This window comes from Penicillium citrinum (genome assembly GCF_028827155.1).
Source record: "Penicillium citrinum strain IBT 23319 chromosome Unknown utg000003l:1.0-4596430.0:1.0-4598250.0, whole genome shotgun sequence".
Lineage (NCBI taxonomy): Eukaryota > Fungi > Ascomycota > Eurotiomycetes > Eurotiales > Aspergillaceae > Penicillium > Penicillium citrinum.
This window is the reverse complement of record NW_026622688.1, coordinates 3884606-3902157: the sequence shown is the minus strand read 5'-3', so window position 1 is coordinate 3902157 and position 17552 is coordinate 3884606. Positions and strand designations below refer to the sequence as shown.

General features: G+C 47.7%; 9 protein-coding genes across 9 annotated transcripts; 6 read left to right on the top strand and 3 right to left on the bottom strand.

Annotated features, from left to right (window-relative positions):
• Nucleotides 1-728: 728 nt before the first annotated feature.
• N7469_004700 (uncharacterized protein) lies at nucleotides 729-2789 on the top strand (the record flags this gene model as incomplete). The annotated part of the gene is made up of 1 exon (XM_056643620.1): nucleotides 729-2789. One exon carries the CDS (start codon nucleotides 729-731, stop codon nucleotides 2787-2789), a length of 2061 nt encoding a protein of 686 aa, XP_056503032.1.
• Nucleotides 2790-3292: 503 nt separating this feature from the next.
• N7469_004699 (WW domain-containing protein) lies at nucleotides 3293-3737 on the top strand (the record flags this gene model as incomplete). Its single annotated transcript, XM_056643619.1, has 3 exons — nucleotides 3293-3360; nucleotides 3424-3664; nucleotides 3705-3737. 3 exons carry the CDS (start codon nucleotides 3293-3295, stop codon nucleotides 3735-3737), a joined length of 342 nt encoding a protein of 113 aa, XP_056503031.1.
• Nucleotides 3738-4642: 905 nt separating this feature from the next.
• On the top strand, nucleotides 4643-4837 carry N7469_004698 (uncharacterized protein; the record flags this gene model as incomplete). Its single annotated transcript, XM_056643618.1, has 1 exon — nucleotides 4643-4837. One exon carries the CDS (start codon nucleotides 4643-4645, stop codon nucleotides 4835-4837), a length of 195 nt encoding a protein of 64 aa, XP_056503030.1.
• A 940-nt stretch (nucleotides 4838-5777) lies between these two features.
• N7469_004697 (uncharacterized protein) lies at nucleotides 5778-6311 on the top strand (the record flags this gene model as incomplete). Its single annotated transcript, XM_056643617.1, has 3 exons — nucleotides 5778-5813; nucleotides 5910-5976; nucleotides 6064-6311. 3 exons carry the CDS (start codon nucleotides 5778-5780, stop codon nucleotides 6309-6311), a joined length of 351 nt encoding a protein of 116 aa, XP_056503029.1.
• An 840-nt stretch (nucleotides 6312-7151) lies between these two features.
• Nucleotides 7152-7891, bottom strand: N7469_004696 (uncharacterized protein; the record flags this gene model as incomplete). The annotated part of the gene is made up of 3 exons (XM_056643616.1): nucleotides 7152-7564; nucleotides 7656-7722; nucleotides 7850-7891. 3 exons carry the CDS (start codon nucleotides 7889-7891, stop codon nucleotides 7152-7154), a joined length of 522 nt encoding a protein of 173 aa, XP_056503028.1.
• Nucleotides 7892-8718: 827 nt separating this feature from the next.
• Nucleotides 8719-9506, bottom strand: N7469_004695 (uncharacterized protein; the record flags this gene model as incomplete). The annotated part of the gene is made up of 2 exons (XM_056643615.1): nucleotides 8719-9360; nucleotides 9420-9506. The coding sequence occupies 2 exons, from the start codon at nucleotides 9504-9506 to the stop codon at nucleotides 8719-8721; spliced, it is 729 nt and encodes a 242-aa protein (XP_056503027.1).
• A 919-nt stretch (nucleotides 9507-10425) lies between these two features.
• N7469_004694 (pfkB family kinase) lies at nucleotides 10426-11749 on the top strand (the record flags this gene model as incomplete). Its single annotated transcript, XM_056643614.1, has 6 exons — nucleotides 10426-10472; nucleotides 10568-10958; nucleotides 11058-11216; nucleotides 11283-11344; nucleotides 11410-11520; nucleotides 11581-11749. 6 exons carry the CDS (start codon nucleotides 10426-10428, stop codon nucleotides 11747-11749), a joined length of 939 nt encoding a protein of 312 aa, XP_056503026.1.
• A 429-nt stretch (nucleotides 11750-12178) lies between these two features.
• N7469_004693 (ribosome biogenesis protein BRX1) lies at nucleotides 12179-13350 on the top strand (the record flags this gene model as incomplete). The annotated part of the gene is made up of 2 exons (XM_056643613.1): nucleotides 12179-12414; nucleotides 12492-13350. 2 exons carry the CDS (start codon nucleotides 12179-12181, stop codon nucleotides 13348-13350), a joined length of 1095 nt encoding a protein of 364 aa, XP_056503025.1.
• Nucleotides 13351-13818: 468 nt separating this feature from the next.
• On the bottom strand, nucleotides 13819-17461 carry N7469_004692 (uncharacterized protein; the record flags this gene model as incomplete). Its single annotated transcript, XM_056643612.1, has 5 exons — nucleotides 13819-14745; nucleotides 14806-15495; nucleotides 15549-16027; nucleotides 16359-16982; nucleotides 17041-17461. The coding sequence occupies 5 exons, from the start codon at nucleotides 17459-17461 to the stop codon at nucleotides 13819-13821; spliced, it is 3141 nt and encodes a 1046-aa protein (XP_056503024.1).
• Nucleotides 17462-17552: the final 91 nt, after the last annotated feature.

The following is a 17552-nucleotide window of genomic DNA, read 5'->3' as shown; positions in this document are numbered from 1 at the left end:
TTGTTTATCATTCATTTCTTTTGCATGCATATATGTCATTGCACCCGGTGTTTGTGACATTTCTCTTTCATCTCTTGGTTTTGCTCCATTATTACTTCCCCCGTCCTTTGTGTTCATGGCTTTTACCCTCTCCCGATATTCACTCATGTCTCTCCTCTTTTTCTCACTTTGAAATACCCCTAGTGTGCATGATCATTTTTGCTTGTGTTATGTGTAGCTATGCCCCGTCCACAAAAAGGTTTCGACCTTCGCGTTAGAATTGCTGTATATTAGCGGTTTTCTCCAGCGCCCTCGCCAAAGCCCCTGTTACTCCCCATGCGAATGCCCGTGTTTGTATGCTACAAGTATCGACTAAATCGGAACTCCCTGTACTCCAGTGTCGTGAATTAATCCCCAACAATGATTAAACACCCAGTGATCCCTTTAGGCATAACTAAATCCATTGGATAGACATAATCACGTGATACAAAGTCACGTCATATATCCTATTCCAGGAGGCGCGCCAACGCGTCTGCTTATCGATAGCGCCGATCGCGGCTGCCGTCCCGCCGTCTCCCAGTTTCTTGAAGACTTTCAGAATTGCCGCAATCTGCTTTTTCTGCTAATTCCTCTTGCTCGTCATTAAGAAGACAAGGCCAGACTAAAGATTACTTATCTCATGTCATATTAAGCTCGAAGACCAGGCTTTGCTGTCACTGGTAGTGGGATAGCGCAATCTCAGCTCAATCATGGTACCCCCACGGTCGAGTGGGCCTTCAACGTCCAGCCGGCCTACGCGCCGCAGCCGGACTCAAGTTGAGACTTATCATGAATCGACGTCTTCTGATGACGATGCCAGTGAAACTGGGGGACGTTCCGGAACTGGTTCACGACTTCAATCAGCAGCATCCCTTCGGTCTCGTTCCAACGTCCAACGTCCTTCTTACCGTGAACCGTCGGATAATGTATCAGATGATGATTCAATCGAGCCGGAGGATGGCCCAGGTGGAGGTCAAGGATACCAAACAAACACACAAGCACCGGCTCGCAACGTCTCTCGTCCCGTTCGATCGACGCGCCGGGCCCGAACCGCCGTGACTCGCTCCTCGAGTACCAACCAACGTGAGAACACTTTCGCTGGCACCAAGCGACGACAACGGGATCGGTCAAAGCATACATCCTCAGTTCCCGGGAAACGAGCCAAATACTGCTCCGAACTGCTCGATGACCTTACTCGTGTTATCCCGCCATGGCAAACACTACCTTACCACATTCTTTTCGAAATTCTTCTGCAGGCGACCTATCCTGCTTCCAATGAAAAATGGGAAGCGCGAAGTGATGTGGCCAGATGGCTTGTCAATGTTGCTTGCCTGTGTCGTGAATTTCAAGAACCAGCCCTGGCAGCACTTTACTATTGTCCACCACTCTTCCCCTCCTACAAATGCCATGCACTGGTGAATTTACTCTCCATCCCACGTGAGTCTCTATTGATCAACTATGCTGGAAAGATCAAAGAACTTCATGTGGATGTCGATGTTCTTCGCTATAAGAGTGGGCCAGTGTTGGGATATTTTGATCTCACGCAATTGATTCAAAAGATCCCTCAGGTACACGCCGTACGTCTTTATCACCAAGAAGATTTTACTCTCGGCTACCAACCATCCGATATCCCCCTGTCGAAGTGGACATACTCAGACTACTTGTTTGAAGCCATGGACTCGACAGGTATTCGACTTCGTGCTTGGGATTGGAATTCTCGCTTTCTGAATCTCGCCGATCTTCTCCCATTCATGCTAAAGCAGCACCAACGCTCGGCCTTCCAAAGGCTGAAGGAGGTCAAGTTGTTACACCTTGGGGATCGCAAGGGAAAGGATACTCCAGAACAGGAAGATGCTTTAGCCTCTGCACTCAACGTGTTGCCAGATCTTGAACGTCTCGAGTTTGTAGAATGCAGCCTGCTCACGGATCGGCTGTTGCTCCAGTTGCCTTCAGCACTTCGCTCTATCACTATTACGAACTGTGACCGAATTTTCTCTCCATATGTTGATTCCTTTCTGAAAACCCGAGGCAGTCACCTTCGGGAGTTGTATTTGAATCATAACCGACATCTGGATCTGATGTGGGCGGCTAACCTTGCCGACCACTGCCCTGCTCTAGAGAAAGTCAAGTTCGATGGAAACTTATATGATGCATCTCCTCATAACGACACGAATCCTCACTTTGAGTCTATTATGGAGCCTTCTATTGAGCCAACTTGGCCAAGTACGCTAAGAGAAATCGAAATGACATGTCTTCGAAAGCTAGACAGTGACTGCGCTAAGATATTTCTAACAAGTCTTCTGAATGTCGCGCCCTATCTTTCATCTCTCCGACGCCTTTCTATCAGTATGATTTTAGACATGTCATGGCGAGATCGTGCTCGGTTCCGTGATTGCTGGGTGCCTGAATTGTATCAGACGTTTCAACGCGGGGGCATGGATGCAAAAAGCCGAGAACCGACCCCCTTTCCAGAGTCATCAGACACAGCACCCAAGCGTCACAGTGCGCGCATCGCTCAAATCTCTGAGAATCAAAACAGTGACTCAGACTCTTCTCTTGATCTTTCAGGTCGCACAGTCCCCGAGAGCCTTGTACCGAACGGAGAGAGACAACGGCCTAAAATGTGCGACGAGGTCTTTATACGCATTGATAACCAGCGACCTAGTGAGACGCAGTTCAACGAAAATGACTTCTTGGACTCCGAAGCAAGTGGCGATGAGGACTGGGATGGCGAAGATTATGAGGCCGGTGGTGGTGGTTATGCCTGGTAGTCTTTCACAGGCGCATGTCCTCTTGGTTCTTCGAGCACCTTTTCCTTATTCACCTGACCACATTTCCGTTCTACCTCTTCTTCCTTGATATTTTTGCTTTTTTCCCATTCTTATCTATTACTCGCGTGGCTATGGGTTCGGCGTCGGATACAGCGGTTAACAGGATAAAGGACGGAGCCAAAAGGGATTTCTTGTATTTTTACCATATGAACTTTTGTCCGGTGGGATTTTCACGCGATATGAAAGAATAATTCTTATTTCTGGTCCAGATTCCGCAGGTCTAGACTTACTCCAGACTTCCCTATAGTAACAACTAGTACATCCATCAGTTGACCGTATCGAAGCTCTTCGTAAGCGCGATCGCCAAGCCACGTTGGACGTCCGCGGGGGCCCCACAGGATCGTCTTGTCCTCGGCACCTCAACTGTTTTCGCTGCTGCTCTATTTTTCCTCTTGACTGACTCCATCTCGGACTCGGATTTTAATCTCTTGGGGATTTGAATAATGGCGCAAGAGGCTCCTGCTGATACGGCAGGCCCATCCTCTCCGCCACCCCAACTGCCTGATGGATGGTAACTCAAGACCCTTTCCTGTTGATGCCCACTTGGTACCCAGCTAACAGTGTCCATTTGAAGGCTCCCGCAGTGGGAGGGAGTTCAGAGAAAATGGTATTTCGTACAGCGAGCGACTGGAAAGTCACAATGGGAAATACCAACCGAACCGGTTGTTCTCACGCCTTCAACGACGCCAACATCCATCGGGACAGGGCCCACATACCCACCATCGCGACCATCAACGAACAGTCCTCAGGTAGCAGGGCCAGGATCTACACTTGAGGGACGGTTTGAGCCTGTCGGGATAAATGCGAGAGCTCCAGTAAGAAAATTGCGCATTTAGTATGCATCTATCTCTCAAGCGTATCGCTGATGATGGGATAGAGCTCCCTTGATGGCCAGTTGAATGGACAGCTGGATCAATCGATATATGGACCTTCAGCAACAGCTGATTGGTTTCCGAGTCAAGCCCCTCATCAAATACCGCATGGCTTCAACCAGCACGCTGTACCCAGTCAGAACCATTATGGATCGGTGCGGCAATCTTTCCAGGGTCTTTTCTGATCCATTTTGCTAATCGCCTTGGCAGCAGCCATACCAAGATCATGGCTCCAGCTCTTCCACTAATTATCCAACACAAGGCAATTTTGAATCTGATCCTAGACAGCAGCCTCTTGCGGGAGGCTCTTCCGGTATGCCATGGGGTGGAAGTACGGCTGCTACACATCTGCACGCCGGAGGGTATACACAACAACCCCACGGTTCAGATATTGGGTTTATACCAAGCCCTCATCACTCACAACACCTATCAAATAATGAAGGCTCGAACATGGCCCAGACGAACCTTTTAAATCGAGGTGCTATACCTCCACCCGAACCACAGTGGCACCCAAGCCAATCTCTGGGGTCAAATGCTCCTCCAGACCCAGCATTCACGGGATCCAGCTCCACTATACCCCAGCAATTGTATAGAAGCTACCCAACACCACATACCGTAGGAGAATCTCCAAATGAGTTTATTTCACGATCATCACAGTCCTCGAATCCATCGCAACCCGGAAGTGACTTCACATTCAGCCGAGAAATCGGCCAGTCAATACACGGGTCATTGCCTATACACCCACCCCATGATATGAGCAATACCTCTAATAGGACTGTCCAATCAATGTCTCGATCACACTCGCAGCAATTCGGTGCTCTACCGCCTCAGACGAGTCAATATTCTGACGTAACCATACAACCTTCTCGGGGGTATCAGCAATATCCTCCCCCTTTGTTTAACCAATACCAAGCCGCAAACATGTCCCGAACACAGTCAGGCACGAGCTATGGGCCTATTGATTACTCCGCGCCTGTCACCAATTCCGGTGCGGGCGAGTATCAGAATCCTCTCGTGAAAGCAGGGATGCATCAATATCTTCCCTCTTCACAGCACGTCGGTTATTCACAAGGGGGGTCACCATCCACCGGGTACAGGGAACTCGCTACAAAATAGTACTTCCTCCGGCTATCAGAGTCAATTGGGAGCTTCGAATCCCACTGGCTTGCGCTCAGCAGCATCTGATCCCCAGTTTATCAGTGGTCCCTGGTCATCGACACCGCCTGCTTCTGGTCCACCGTAACCAGTTCGTTACGCCTGAGAGCGTAAATAATATCTCACCTATACACATACCCAATTAGATACTTTGCTGGAACTTTCATGGTGCTTTTATTCCATCTGTTGCTTGGTCTTTTGATGTATTTTCCTTCCAGATTCCCTTACGTGCATATGCTGTTTTATTTTCTTTTGAACTAGTTGCCCAAGTACTATAGCGATATTGTCTTCCAATTTACTATCAGGCTGTCAGCCGGGCTTGTGGGCTCTGCGGCAGTTAATAGCCGCCACATTGCAATAAGTCCGTAATTTGGCTTTGACCTGCAGGAAGAGACAGGGTAGGGAACAGGGCAGGGAAGAGAGCAGAGAAGAAGATGTATTGGATGTACAATGGACAGATACAGAGACATGGGCCGTAGTATGGATTCTCTAATTATAGACTGTCGTAGCTCTCTCAAGCCGCAATAATCTGCTCTGTACCGTCAATGGATGGCCAGCCCTAGAAGAATTATGAGAGCGTTGATGGATGCCCGTGGATGCTCTGAGACATTCTCGGTCTTCATGCTTGCTAGTAAGATTCGCTGAGGTGACATTGATCTCAGTACTGGCCCCCGTGTGTGATCTTGTCACGAGTCTTTTCATCCACAATCCTTCTTGGCTTCACTTCTTCACATTCACTCGGCTTACTTCTTCAACCTTTCAACCCATTCACTTCGAACTTGCATCGCCTGTTCACGTTACGGCTACCATTTATCGAGATCCACAAACTCCAAGCAAACATATCGTTCATCTGATATCTCTCAACACACAATCCGTCTCAACCCCCAATCAAGTAATCACAATGCCTATCACTTGGGACTCTCAGGCCGACGCAAAGGTATTTCTACCCATATATGATTCCCTCCCATCTTGCCAATCATGATTTGCACATGAGAGGACTCCATTCAAGGAAGACGAATGCTAATCAGACAAGCTCCTCATCGGCATCGTTGAGAGCAGCACAATCAATTACCAGAGTGTTGCTGATTTCATGGGCGACGGTTAGTTATTCCTCTCGTCTATCTCAATCAAGCTCTTTTCGACTGTACTTTGATTTGGCATAAAATTTCCGCTAAATGCTGAACAAGGATGCACTGTCAGCGCTGTCAAGCATCGAGTCCAACGCCTCAGAGAAAGGGCTAGTCATGCAGGCTCAGGAAAAACAAGCACGAATCCGCCAAAGTCTCCGTCAACTCCAAAGACCAAGCGTTCTACTTCCATTAAGGTCTCAAAGGCTAAGCCAAAGCAGAAAGTTGCTGATTCCAAGACCGCCAATGGTATTCCTGAACAGAAGGACGACTTGAAGTCTGAGAGTGACAAGGATGCATATGTCTGAAAGCCCTCTCGCTTCATCAATTTTGAAACCCGAGGCCCGCCAGGCTTGAGGTTTGATTGACGTATCGTTGATTATCGGGGCCTGCTGCTTTTCTCATTCATCTTGTTCTTTGGATTTTTCTTTTTTCCCCCATCCTTTTCTTACGTCCTTCTTTCCTTTTCTTCATTTTCAACAAAAAGAAGAGAAAAGAAGGACATCCTGCTGATTCGGTGGCTTTCTTTGATGCATCATGCAAAGTATTGTTGCCTTACGTAGGGATGTGTCAGCGACTAGACGAACAAAGTCCAGAGATATCTAGCAATTTACATCGTATTTGCACTCCATTCATATTCTAACTTGTGAGCGCCATTAATCGGCATGTGTACTGATATTAGCAACTTCCGCTACTAGGGTGATTGATGCCTTGCTTAGGCAAGTTTCCTACTGTTCAATATGAAGACGACATGTCTGGGGAGTGTGACTTTATTTTCAGGGGTATCTTTGGGAAAGAGAACACGAACAAACAATAATCATCACAAATTCAACGCCCCGTACAACAAATCCAGCCCTTTGTTCCTCCTCCTATGTCCCATTACACGCATGATTCACAATATTCGACATGGAAAGAAAACGATATCCAGGCCATGTGACTACTGACAAGAGAATCATCATAGCCGACACAGGTCTTGGAGAAGAAAAAACCAAAGCAAACGTTGCAGCAAGGTGCTTCTCACGCTGGTAAACTATCAGAGCAAAGGGAATATCAGCAGATTGTGAACGGTAACCTCCCCAGACTCCGTAATCACATCACAGTATGTGCATGCTCATTTGGTGAGATCAGATAGAAGAGTTGAATGAAGCTTAGGCGTCGATATTGAGGTTGAGCCAATCATCGAGCTCCTCGGGAGTTTTGGGTTCCTCGGCGACATCATGAACTGGTGGTACCTTTTGCTCGTCTTCAGAGGAATCTTCAGCCTTAACATGAGAGTCGTCCTCAACAACAATTCTGGTCTTCGTGTCAACCTCGGTCTTCACAGGAGGCTCAGACTTCGTAGGAGGCTCGGTCTTTGCAGGAGGGTCGACGTTCTTCTTCTTTCGGCCGCGCTTCGCAGGGGTTGAGTTTTTGACGACTTTGCTGGCAGGGAGCTTAGGGCCAGAGGATGGAGAATCAGTCGCGTTAGAACTAGCACAGGCAGCAGTCTTGTTGAGTTCCTTGATTTTTGCAATCCTCTCTTTGATGGCCCGGGGAGTTGGGCGTGCTGCCTCTTCTCCAGCTGCATGTCTATTAGCTGATGATCACCCAACCTTCATACAACATGCTCTGTGGGATTGAAGAAGCATGGGAAATGGGATGGTATATCTTACGCCATGCTGCAGCAACCTTGTTGGTATCGACGCTTAGCTCATGTGTCTCCAGGATCTTCAGTAGCAGCTGGGCTCAGGTGCGTCAGTCTGTATTTCTCGATAGCCCATAGCCCACCAAGCACGACAATCATCTCCAAAATCGGAGTGAAGAGTATCATATGCTCCTAAGCTTCTATTCATAAGGGTGGACTTACAGTCTGGTCAGCGCTGGGGGTCCAGCGTATCTTTTGGGTCATGATTGGTCACTTCACTTGATGGTTCTGAATTTCAAGTGACAAAAAGTGAAGGAAAGAACGCTTTGTGATCTCAGTAGAATGTTGTTTGATATGAAAATCACGAAGGATAAAGGTTGATGGTGAAATATGGGTGAAAGATAACGATGGATAGAGTGGCAGTATTGGGGGAAGTCAAGAGAGGATGTGAAGTAAACCGGGTCGAGAGCACGCGGAAGAGCCGCGCCTCACCCATGCAAAGTCACCTTCTATGGCTGTTTAACCAATCTATGTTTACCCTACAAACACTTAACACTCTCATTCAAGGAATTTCTGGTATACACAGACAATTATTGCACAACTATCACTAGATGAGAGAATTTTGATATTCACAATATAGTGACTATGTTCTCTAACTATTTAATCAATGGTCACGGATTTGATTTGCCAAAGGATGAACCTAGATCTATCCAATACCTACAGGCAAAGATCTGGTGATGATCATTCCATCATTGAATATGAATTCCCCGGTCTCCATCTTCTCTTTTGTTCTTTACCTTCCTCTTTCCCCGTCGACTTCGCTCACTACAACAATTTTGCGCGCACGAAGTGGTCTCCCAGCAGCACAGCATAGGCCACATCGTGAACAGCTTGTTCAGCCATCAACCCAGACGCATCACCTTAACCCAGATACATTACATCCGCCGAGATTCTACAACGAAACTTGAGAAGATCAACACGGCGAATTCACCCCATCCGTGGCAAGTCCCACCCTTTCTTCATACTCCTGGAGACGTGCTCCCTTGAACGCTTGCCTCTCTTTTGACCGACAGGTCAGGCAGGAGCTCATCCTAATGGTCAATCTGCTCGGTCTGGTTCTCGAGTTTTACGTGCGATGAAACTGACAAGTTCTTTTCAGGTTGAACGGGCGGTTGGTGCTCCCAGTTAATGGTTGGGGAGCTGTTCAAGATCGAATTGGACATGCATCGATCGAGATTACCGAAAACGTCATGTTGGAGCAATGGCGACATTGGGGAACCGTTCAAAGATGCAAAATTTGAGCCCGATATTGGATAGCCTGTTGGCATCATCCCAGTGCCAATGGAGAATGGTATTTCTTGGTGGGTATAGGATGGCACATACGGATAAGCCACTCCAGGAGCTGCCATCATAGGCGAGATGTAGAAGCTTTCAGGTACATCAGGGATCTTTTGACCATTTGGAATCATTGGGCCGCCATTTTCGCGTTTTACCAACGAGCTTTTCTGGGGCACACAATCGGAAGCATCCAGCTTCGGAATAACACCAGGACAAACGTGAGGAAATGGGATCTGTGCATTCCCTTTGATACCACCCTTCTTGGTGTTCTTCTTCTTGGTGACTCTGGAAGCTCGGCTGGGACCATCCATCTGCACGCGAAACCTGGAATAGCGCATCCTAGCAGCATGCCCATTGGAAATTTCGAGATCTTGCGCAACCTTGTTCCAGTCAATCTAATCGGCAAATGTCAGGTCGGTCAGTCCTTGGTATTTCGTCTACACGGGACACTCACCGATTTCAGATCGAGCTGCTTTATTATGGAGAAGAGAAACTTGGGGGTCGTGCCTTCGGTGTCTAGTACCTTCGTTCGTTGGACCATGGTGTATAGTTCAGGACGTTCGCGAAGTTGTGATCACTTTCATCCAATCAGGTTGGACCAGTTCTGAATTGTTAGAAGAAACTGGGGGGGGGGGCGTTTTGCTCTCCTCGTGAACCCGGCTGGGGGGATATTTATGCCCTTGCTGGCGTTCAATTCAAAGACAGCATTCATTATACGATCCTACTTGTATTGATCGTACTGGGGTGTGGCACTGGCAGATATCAAACGAACTAAACGACAAAGATCCTACGCTCAACCAATGTCCGGGTAACTACAGCCCTGGTGTTCGCTTGCTGTCCAGGAAGCTGGAATATACTGCTACCAGTCCACTGCCCTCAGCCTTTTGAAAACCATGAGATCGTACTAACTGGAGCTCTGGCTACGAAGGTAAGCGGACAACTCCACTCGGATGCTGGTGAACTTTGCGATCATGAAACTGACCTGGCTTTTAGTGACTTTGGAAATTTTCAACTTCAATCCCCTAGACTACTGCACGCCTAGATGAGATTACCTAGTAGGTACTCAGCAATACCTACTACGTAAGCAATAGTACTATCTACATACCAACATGGCACAGTACCTCCGTTATATACCTTTATCTCCGCGGGGGTGGAACTACCCCAAGACGCACTTCGTGGATTCTGATATCTACTTCTATGCAGATACAATAAGGCTCAAAGAAAGCTGCCGGTGAATCTCTTTATGCGCCAATTAATCTACTGGGGATTTCACTTGTCGTTCTCCATCTCGTCGCATGACGTTAGGGCACAACAAACGAACCCGGTTTCATGACTAATCTGTCCTCTTGATAGACGTCGGCCGATTTCGATTGGGACAGAGCCAACCCGTCTCTTCTACCAAAACAGCCAATGCTCACGTACAACATATCACTGGACCAAGCTCATTAGGAAATGAAATAATGTCCATCGTTGCTATTGGTGCTCTTTATGTGGACACTATATTGACGTATGCAAGATCTCTGCCCAGCTCAAACGGGACAACTACGATGCATGAAGCTCGATATTTATTGGACACTTACACACACATATATATATTTGCAGTACTCCATATTGTCCAGAAGAAGATGAAAAGCTACGTGCCTCGCAGATTTCGAAACGGCGGGGTGGGAACTGTCCCAACACCCTCGAGGTACTGCACCAATTAGCAAATACATATTCCCAAGACCTTACCATGAATTTGGTCACGATTCTCCCTGCCAGATCATCCGTTGCCTCACAACAGATAATATCAGAACTTGAACCACACATCAGTGTAGGCAATTCCTTTTACCGAGAAGGCTTTGACGAGCCGGCCTCAAGTTATATCATTAAGAGCCAGTCAACCGGTAGCCGCACAATTGTGAACTACAATGAGCTTCCGGATATGACGGTAGCGGAATTGACTCATGTCATAAATGAGTTGGCACCTGATGCCACCTGGTTTCATTTCGAGGTACGTCGAATGCTTGAGAAAAGTGCTACGAATCATCGCAGTTGGAAATATATTTCGGGGCATTGTCTGTATTGACTTGATTTCCTAACACCCTTCAAGGGCAGGATACCGAAAGTGATCCTTCCATGCATAGAGCATCTTCGGAGAAATTATCCGTCTGTTCGTATTAGCGTCGAGGTAGAAAGGCCTGGCCGGACAGGCCTCGAGGATCTAGCAAGAGCAGCAAATGTGGTTTTCTACTCGAAGTCATGGGCGATTGTGGGTTAAGATCCACCCTACATCATCTATTATCTCTGCTGCAAATAATTGCTAACTCACCCCAAGGATAAAGGATATTCATCTATAGAGTCATGCTTAAGAGAGCAATATACTCAAACACCGAATGCGTAAAAAGCTGACCCATAACCTCATAAATAAGTGGACAAATGCTAAATTACCAGGCAAATACTAGGTCACTCCTTCTTTGCACTTGGGGGCAAGATGGCGCAGGTGCCTTAGAACCAGCCACGGGCAAGTTTGTGCACATCGCAGCTTACACAAGAGAGGGCTTCAAGGTGATAGAGTGAGTTTCCGCTTCCTTTTTACCTTGCTAAGCGATGGGATCGCTCATTAAAATTTCTAGTCCGATTGGAGCAGGAGATACATTTGTCGCTGGAATACTGTACGCCATGAATTGCAAAGAGGCAGAATGGGATGTTTCACAAAAGCTCAGCTTTGCCAATCGAGTGGCAGGTATCAAAGTGTCCCAAGAGGGCTTCTCGGGGCTTGGTCGGGCGTTGAATCCAGAGTAGATATGGAGATCTACAACAGTGCTAAATATGAGGTACATGGAGGGCAATTCGAGAAAATCGAGACTTAGAAAAAATGCCAATCGTACCTTTGAAGAGACACAAACCAGTGTGTACAATCTCTGAATCCATTTGTCTGCGACCAAATTTTGAAATCCGCAAAGAAGACTCCTCTTGAATAAGGGGATAAGAATGGTTGAGGCAAAAGTACCGCGAGCTTTGAAGCCAAAGGGGTTCATGTATACTCAACATCCAAGTATAGATCGGGTTGTACAGTTGATTGGACTGATTGATATACGGTGGGCCTTTTTGGTATCACGTGATATTATACCTTAGGGCGGTGAAGATCTAAAAATTATTCTGCCATTAACTTTTCTCAGCGGCGGCTCCATTTTATCTAACAATTTCCTCCATTGATAATTACAACTCACAATGGCGGCAGTGTACAAAACCGTTTCGAAAAAGAAGGCGCGCCAGCCAGTGGAGGGCTTGGACGAAGAGATGGATATGGAAATCGAGGAGCTCCTGAACGACGCCGACGACACCACCGATAGCGAAGAGGATGAGGAAGAAGAGGACCGCATCGCTGCAGCAAAGAAGCAGCTTGCTCAGGGATTTATGCCAAAGACTCGCGTTCTTATTTTGACATCGCGCGGTGTCACACATCGGTAGGCCTTTCTATCTTCGCTTGCATTTTTTTCCATATTGGTATCGAGCATAGCTAACCTCGCAATCAAATTGGCAGTCACCGACACCTCATGGCAGATCTTTGCGCACTTCTCCCGCATACCCATAAAGAGACTAAACTCGACACAAAGAAGAAGACCGCCGGCTACAACCTTTTGCTTAACTCATTGGCCGACCTGCACTCCTGCAACATGATTTTCTTCCTCGAGGCCCGCAAGAACGGTCAAGATCTTTACCTCTGGCTTGCGCGCCCTCCCAATGGCCCCACAATCAAGTTCCATCTGAACAACCTACACACCATGGGCGAGCTTGGTGCTGGATTTGCGGGCAACTGTCTGAAGGGTGGTCGAGGTCTCGTGGTATTTGACAAGTCTTTCGATGAGCAAGGACCGGACATGGGCGCCGGCGCCCCCGGTAACGAGTATCGGTCTCTAGTCCGTGAGATGCTGCGTGGAATTTTCTGCGTTCCTAAGCGAGGTGTCAAGGGTATGAAACCTTTCGTCGACCGTATCATCGGTATTTTCGGTGTTGATGGAAAGATCTGGATCCGCGTTTATGAGATCCGCGAGTCGGAGAGTGGTGGTGTCAAGAAGGACGGCGAGGCAACTGTCAAGCCTGTCCCCAAGGGCAAGGATGCTGGCCTGCCGGAGGTTTCTTTAGTGGAGATCGGACCCCGTTTTGTTCTGACTCCCATCGTTATCTTGGAGGGCAGCTTCGGTGGCCCCGTCATCTATGAGAACAAGGAGTATGTCAGCCCCAACCAGGTTCGTCGCGAGATTCGTTTGAACAAGGCTGGCCGTTATGCGTCCCGCAGAGACACCCAGACAGACCGTGTGGCCAAGCGGACGGATCTGGGATTGACCGACAACTCCTCGCGCAAGCCCAATGCTCTGGGTGTGCGGGAACTCTTCGCATGAGCGTCCTGTGGGGTTTAAGGGCGTCGAACTCTTTCTGCAGTTCTCTCCTTGTTGGATGTTTCGACTACATGTATATTTGATGCGACGATATCATGGTCTGCTCAGGCGTCAAGGCAAAATTCTTTTAGTGATTAATCTCAAAAAAGTATCTGGCAATTCATAAATACTCTTCGAACTCTTGGATGTATGCTACGTTCGTATCTGTATTCTATCTTTGATTCAATATTTTGTTTCCAAAGAAGAAAAAACCAACAGTATTATTGGATGCCTAATTCGTTTCTTCAATTCTTAAATTTCATAATTCATAGCATGCAAAATTATCATACTGACCACCAGAGAAAATTCCTAGCGCCTAGAATGCTAATGGTAAGTAGAGAGTAATGTACAGTAGACTAGCCCCTCATAAGTTGATTCCCTGGAAGAAGACAGGAGACTGCCCAGGTGAATATGGGCCAAAAGTCGATTGACTCATTTGAATGCACTGGTGGAATGAAGTTTCGAGGGAGATTTCCAGTGGTCTCCGGGCCCGGCAACGGCTGGGGAATCTGCTGGAGTAGTAGCAGTTTCTGGATGGAATGGGTGAGACGGAAGAGATGATCTGGCAGATTTATTGCTTGGTTGGCTGGTTTCCTCTCCCCGAACGTATCGCATGATGGCTTCTTCGCGAATTTTGAATAATTTGAAGAAGTCATCAGGCTCGTAAAGAACGAGATGGCCCCAGTTTTGCCAGCGTTCTCGCAGAGTTGGCAATTTGACAGATGAAAGAATGAACATTCGTCGAAAGCAATCAGATTTTGTCAAAGCCCAGCCCGCAAATGTTTCAGCCAGATGATCCATATCTCTTTCTTGTTGCGACAGACCCCTGGGAATCGACGGAGAATCATTCTCCGAGCGCGATCCATATCCGGCTATGGGCAAGGAGACGATGTTGGTGTTCACTTCATCAATCCGACTAGGACTCAGACTTTCTTCCCGGAAGTAGGGAAACTTCACATCGATCGAGTTATTCCTCTTGATCCAAGCAATGATGGATAACAAAAGGCAGGTTTCCTCGTCATTTGTGGAATCCTGGAGTCTTCGTTGCAGGCGTTTCCAGGTATTCGGAGGGAGAACTAGTTTCCAGCCTTGGTTATCTTTTTCTCTGCAAAAGTAGAAGAACCAATAGACTAGAATAGAGGTTATCTTCAAGTCTCGAAAGATGTCCTCAGAAATGAGGATTAAGCCACCGCTTGAGAAAAGGCGCTGGCTGTGAGTGTCTATGCGAAGGCCACGTGAATCCGTCCGCTGGATTTTGCCATGAATGCGAATGCTCCAGACGTTGAATAATTCATGCATCAGAACACATTTGCCAATGCATGGCCGTAATGAATGGAAGTCGGTGAACGAATCATGGAACTGTAACGAATGAGAATTGTACCTTTTGAGTAGTAAACAATGGGTGCAAAAGTGACTTACAACGACAACGCCGCATCTACTGTTCCTCAAAAATCTGTTCCAGCCACTCGGATCAAGATTTGTGTAAACGATCATATCGTTGCTCTTCAGCCACTCTCGCATGATGCACATTTCTTCATTTCCCTCGACGTCCGGAAAGTGGAGGAAGAAGTTCTCTGCCTTTGAGGAGTCTTTGAGTCTGGCCAGTCTTTCGATTGTGATCTTCAGTTGAGAAGAGAAGAATCCAGAGTCATAGATTTCTTGATGTGCCCCACTTGGGATTCTGCCGAAGAGATATTCTGGTCCTTCACTGAGTTGCCGCTCTTGGGGTGCGCTTGGATGGAGTTCGGTAGCAGGTGTATGACTCGGAGACTCTCCAAAATCAAAAGGAGTATCAGCAGAATCTGGGGTTCGCATGCCAACGCGCTCTTTGTACAGGCTTTGCAGAATGGATACTGGGGGCATGGAAGCCCGGACAGATAATACAAGAGGAGTGTTGTCTGGAATTACCCCAGGTCGTGGAGCGAGAAAGTCGAACGCAGATGACAGGCGAGAATGTAAAAGCCACGCTACCCCATCCTTCCGACTCGGGGGAGAACAGATGGCAATGATCTGTCGTTGCCCCAGATTCTGGGCCAAGCGAAATAGTTCGGGGTTGGTATCTTTAAAACCAATCATCCAACAAGTCGCGAATAATTTGTTTCCTTCAGCCTAGTTGGATGTCAGTGTATGAAGTGGTATGGACATGGAATGAATCAAATTACCCCAGGACAAAGATCACATAGTCCAGTATATTGTTCCACATTGCAGATTTCCTTGAACCACATGTTGAGAGTTCCCCGCGGACCTGACTTCATTCGAAGAAGTTTGTTTCGAAATTCCCAAGGCATGCCGCAAATCCTGACCTGGCCAACGAAATGTTTCTCGGGTCCGAAGAATATATGTGCATAAACCTCTTTTCTGTTCCAAAAGTGTCCCTTGGACAGAAGCACAGCGTCTTCCCCAGGATTTCCGACTGGCATTCGCGATATCAGCTCATTCGCTGATGACTGTCCTCCGCGGACGGCATAGTTTGTATGATGACCTTGACTCTGGATTCGAGTGTCCTTGAAACGACCCCCAATAGATGAAGCTCTAGGGGGGTACCGAGTTGCGGTGGGGACTGACTGGCGCAGCCGCTGTTCGTTGAGTCGGGGATAACGGAGGCGCCAAAGGTCGATTGCGATTTTCTGCTGGTTCATGACTATCTACTGGTGAACGGTTCTCTGCTGACTGGGTCGCCGATGGCCGATAGGGGTCCAGTGCTGGCCGTCTCGCGGGTGCCTGGATACTTCGCCTAGGATCTTTTGTGGAGGATCCTTGGTGGTCTTCGCCTTCATGTAAAGCAGGGGATCCAATATTAGGACCGGTGGCCCTAGGATTTATTCTGGCGGAATTCATTTGCGGCGAGCTTATTGCCTCAACGGTATTTGTCGCAGGCTGGCATTGGGTTGTCTCATTTGTTTCATGTGAAGGAGCATTCGTCAAGTTACTACTTTGCGGTGCAATAATACCTAGATCACTTGATTGCTCACTGAGGGCTTGGGTTGGGACTGAGCTTGCATTTACTGGCGGATTTCTCAAAGAAGTGGCGTCACTTGGCTTGAAAAGCTGCAGATCGCTGGCATTAGGCGCTCGATCGCTTCCCCATCTTGATTCTCGAGAGTACCACTTGGTATTCGTATGATGACTCGGATCTCTGGCAGGGGCAGCGCTCATATCCCCGAACCCAGCCAAGACGACTGGTGGGCGAGCGGGTGCGTTTATAGCTCTGTTTGGTGGAACTTTAATCGAGGTGGAAACCTTGCGGGAAGACGTTTGATGTTCTGCAGGATTTCCAGCAGTTCCAGACTTGGGTGTGGATGTAGTGTGTTGGGGGTTTTGGGCAGTCTTGGAAGCGACTTGATTGAGACCTGGAGTGGTCCGAGAAACGTTAAGCGCAGGTCTCGGCGCACTTTCTGTTGGCTTTTCTGAACCAACAGGAAGTTCAGTGGTAGATCTGAGGTGTTTAGAGCCACCTGGAGGACTGTGAGAGTGGGCCAACGTGGTTGAAGCTAATGCTTCAGAATCATCGCCAGAGGTATCGTCAAATGAATCATCAGATGAATCATCAGAATATGAGCTGTCAGTGGACACAAACAGGGCTGCTTCTTTATCAACTTCCCCCCCAAGACAAAGGTGGTTCAGGCATTTGATTCTGATCTGACTGATTCGGACCCGAATCCTCATCATCCGAAAATAGGGTAGACTTTAGGGCCAGTTGGTTTTCTATTTGATGAGCTTCTCTTCTGCGTCGGCGAGCTTGTCTGCGTGCCTGCGTCTCATTTTCACGACGTTTTACATCCTTTTCAAATGCTTTGACATCGAATGGAGGCAATTGTTTGGCTTTGATTTTGGCTAGCTTAGCTTCCCAATCGTTCAAAGGCGCATCATTGTGGAAAGAAGACCTCGGTTCCCATGATGATCGATATACGGGATATCCCAGCCACTTGACCAGATAAACCTTCTTTTTCTTTTGACCCTTCTCGGCGAGAATTTCTTCAACATCGTATTCATCCGCTTGACTACTTTCAGAGGTTGTCACGGAGCCATTTTCTGACTGCTGATCAGCATCTCCCATCTCAATATCCGATGGCATGGCTTCAGGTGAAGGCTACATCGAAGCTGCCAACATTCTCTGGTATGTGTGTATGAGTTGATTGAAATGGTGCAACCCATTCGCTAAATAG